At 43.0% G+C, this 3,607-nt stretch overlaps 1 protein-coding gene across 1 annotated transcript; it reads left to right on the forward strand.

Annotated features, from left to right (window-relative positions):
- The first annotated feature begins 1,556 nt into the window (after positions 1-1,556).
- On the forward strand, positions 1,557-2,451 carry LOC109240758. Its single transcript, XM_019407437.1, has 3 exons — positions 1,557-1,652; positions 1,725-1,871; positions 1,921-2,451. Exons 1-3 carry the CDS (start codon positions 1,557-1,559, stop codon positions 2,449-2,451), a joined length of 774 nt encoding a protein of 257 aa, XP_019262982.1.
- Positions 2,452-3,607: the final 1,156 nt, after the last annotated feature.

The following is a 3,607-nucleotide window of genomic DNA, read 5'->3' on the forward strand; positions in this document are numbered from 1 at the left end:
ATTATAGTTTAGTATAATCACATTCTTGAACTTGATTGTGGCTTGACCGAATAACAATCGTGGTGATTTTAGTGGGTAGTTGATACAAGTCTCTGTGGGTTCAACACTTGACTTATCATTTTCTTACTTGTGCAACCTTGTATACTTGCGTGTGCGATTGGGAGCAACAAGTTTTTGGCGCCGCTGCCGGGGACTTAAATATTAACTACTTTCTAGTTTTTTCTTTAATTATTTATTTAGTCAAGTCTAACGTTGCTTGATTGTTGCTCGGATCTTAGGAACTTTGATTGAATGCATAGGGTCAGAAGCCAGGACCGACTTCAAGGCTTTGACCCTAAACCTGAGAGAAAATTTCACAGGAGGTTGAGGGAAGCAAGGGATACGAATAATATTCAAGCACTCGTTCAATTTCCTAGGAACATGCCAGAGGAGCAACAAATGGCTGTTCAGGAGGTGGCGATGCCCAATATTGCCAATATCACCTCTAGCATTGTGAAGCCTAGAATCGCAGGACACTTTGAGCTGAAACAAAGCATGATCCAGCTACTTCATGCGAATGGGCAGTTAATAGGTCTTCCACACGAGGATCCACAATAGCATATCCTGAACTTCTTGGAGATTAGTGACACTTATATCACTAACGGAGTCACTCCAGACTATGTGAGGCTCACACTTTTTCCATTCTCACTGTTGGGCGAAGCAAAGCGATGGCTAAAGACAGAACCAGCTGATTCTATTACCTCATGGAATGATTTGGTAAGAAAATTTCTGGCAAGGTTCTTTCCTTCAAGCAAAACTGCAAAGATCAGAAGTGAGATAGTTTCCTTCAAATAGTAAGTGCGAGAGTCTTTATACTCAACTTGGGAGAGGTTCAACGGGCTAATCAGAGACTGTCCTCATCACAACAGACATAACTCACACTTTCATAGAAGGTCTACATCCTGAAACAAAGATTGTGGTAGATGCTACAGCTGGAGGTCAAGTATTGGAGAAAAGCCTTGACGAGATATATGCATTATTGAACAAATTCTCCAAAAATCAATCCGGATTGGCAATGAGAGATAGGCAGACACACAGTGCAAAAGTCTGCAGGGGTTCTTGAGTTAGATGTCGTCTCAGCACTATCAGCGCAGATTTCTACACTGATCAACCAAGTCAATCAGATGACCTTGATTATCAACAAGCAACAAGCACAACTGGTACAACAGGTTCAAGTGTTTTGTGAAATATGTGGAGAGGGTCACACGAGCGACTTATGCCCCACTAATCCAGAGTTCGTCTGCTTTGTGGATAATGCAAATAGGGGCCAAACAAACCAATATGGGAACCCTTACATTCCCAACTGGATGAACCACCCAAACTTCTCTTGGGGTGGAAACCAAGGTACTCAGAATCAATACAGGCCTCAAGCACCTCAACAGCAATATAGACCACCTCAGGTTTAACAACAAGCGAGTCCAATAAATCACCTTGAAGACATGTTGAAAAAAGTGTTGGCTGAACAGCAAGCCCTCGCTCAGAAATTTATGGCTGAGTAGCAAGCCCAAGCCGCAACAATGAGTAATTTAGAGCTCCAAATGGGACAGCTAGCCAGTGCTCAAAACGCTAGACCAGCTGGAGCTCTTCCAAGTGACACCGAAGCTAATCCTAAGGCATCCCTTAGCGACGTGTCGTTGAGGAATTGAAGACAATTAGAAGAAGTTCAGTCTAAAAAGAGGAAATAGGAGACTTTTAATGAGAGGCCAGCCACAATAGAATCAACATCAGAAAAATCTAAGGAGTTAGAGAAGCCAGCTGGAGAGGCGGTGGCTGAGGAACCCCCACCATTGGTTGCAAGGCCACCACCTCTGTTCCCTCAAAGATTGCAGAAAGTAAAGGATAACACCGCATATAAAAAAGTTTCTTGATATTTTGAACCAGGTGCAAATTAATATTCCATTGGTTGACATCTTACAAGAAGTACCCAAATATGCAAAGTACATCAAGGACATAGTGGCAAATAAAAGGATGCTGACCGAGTTCGAAACTGTGGCACTCACTGAGGAGTGCAGTTCAAGAATTCAAGGCAAGTTACCTCAGAAATTGAAGGAACCAGGTAGTTTCACTATCCAAATCTCGATTGGCAAACATGCAGTTGGGCGAGCTTTATGCGATCTTGGAGCGAGCATCAATTTGATGCCGCTATCTGTGTTCAGACAGTTGGGATTGGGTGAGCCACGCCCAACAACAGTTATCATACAGTTGGCCGATCATTCCCTTGCTCATCCTGAAGGAGTGATTGAAGATGTGATAGTTCAAGTGGGTTCTTTCATATTCCCTGCTGATTTCATTATCTTGGATTACGAGCCTGATCAGGACGTCCCATTTATTTTGGGGCATCAATTTTTAGCCACGGGCCGAGCTATTATCGATGTCTGCGAGGGAAGGATGAAAATGAGAGTGGGTGATTGAGTGGAGGTATTCAATGTTTATAAAGCTCTCAAGTTACCAGCCCACTATGAAGAGCTATCCATGATTTCTGTGGTGGAAAGTGATGCTACATCATTATTGCCTTATATGAGCCCTATAGATCCTCTTGAACGAGCTTTGATTGGGGATGAAGAAGATAGTAAAGATGAAATGATGGGGGAAATTGAGCAAGTACTTGATATGTCCTGCAATTATGTCCATGGGTTTGGAAAATTTGAGGAGTTGGACAGACCTGTCACTCTGACCCCTCCTAAGCCATCTAGTGAAGAAGCCCCAAAGCTAGAACTTAAGCCTCTACCAGTGCACCCGCATTATGCTTATTTGGGGAACTCTAAGACATTGCCCGTAATTATCTCCTCCAGCTTGAATAACACTCAAGAAGAAAAATTGCTCAGAGTCCTCCGCGAGCATAAAAAGGCTATTGGGTGGACTATTGCTGACATCAAGGGAATTAGTCCATCATTTTGCATGCATAAAATCTTTTTGGAGGATGGACACCGCCCCAGTGTGGAGCAGCAGAGAAGGTTAAATCCCATTATGAAAGAGGTTGTGAAAAAGGAAGTAATCAAATTACTCGATACAGGTATCATCTTTCCTATTTCCGACAGCAACTGGGTAAGCCCAGTTCAATGTGTGCCCAAAAAGGGTGGAGAGTCTGCATTGATTATAGAAGGCTCAACAAAGCAACCCGCAAGGACCACCTCCCACTTCCTTTCATTGACCAAATGCTGGACAGATTAGCCGAGCATGAATATTATTGCTTCCTTGATGGTTATTTGGGATACAATCAGATATTCATCTTCCCAGAGGACCAGGAGAAGACCACTTTTACTTGTCCTTATGGCACTTTTGCCTTCAAGCGAATGTCGTTGGGTCTTTGCAATGCACCAGCCACTTTCCAGAGATGCATGATGGCTATTTTCACCGACATGGTGGAAAAAATTTGTGGAAGTTTTCATGGATGATTTTTCAGTCTTTGGGTCATCTTATGATGATTTTTTGAGGAATTTAAGCAAGGTGTTGGCCCGTTGTGAAGAAACTAATCTGGTACTGAACTGGGAAAAGTGTCATTTTTTGGTACAAGAAGGCATCGTGTTGGGTCACAGACTATCTAGGAGCGGCATTGAAGTTGATAAGG

This window comes from Nicotiana attenuata, unplaced genomic scaffold (assembly GCF_001879085.1).
Source record: "Nicotiana attenuata strain UT unplaced genomic scaffold, NIATTr2, whole genome shotgun sequence".
In the NCBI taxonomy this organism is placed as follows: Eukaryota; Viridiplantae; Streptophyta; class Magnoliopsida; order Solanales; family Solanaceae; genus Nicotiana; species Nicotiana attenuata.

Coding starts and splice junctions, on each gene's coding strand:
- LOC109240758 (XM_019407437.1), top strand. CDS start 1,557: ATGAGTAATTTAGAGCTCCAAATGGGACAGCTAGCCAGTGCTCAAAAC. Junction 1,653..1,724: donor ACACCGAAGCTAATCCTAAG/GCATCCCTTAGC, acceptor AAGAGGAAATAG/GAGACTTTTAATGAGAGGCC. Junction 1,872..1,920: donor TCCCTCAAAGATTGCAGAAA/GTAAAGGATAAC, acceptor ATTTTGAACCAG/GTGCAAATTAATATTCCATT.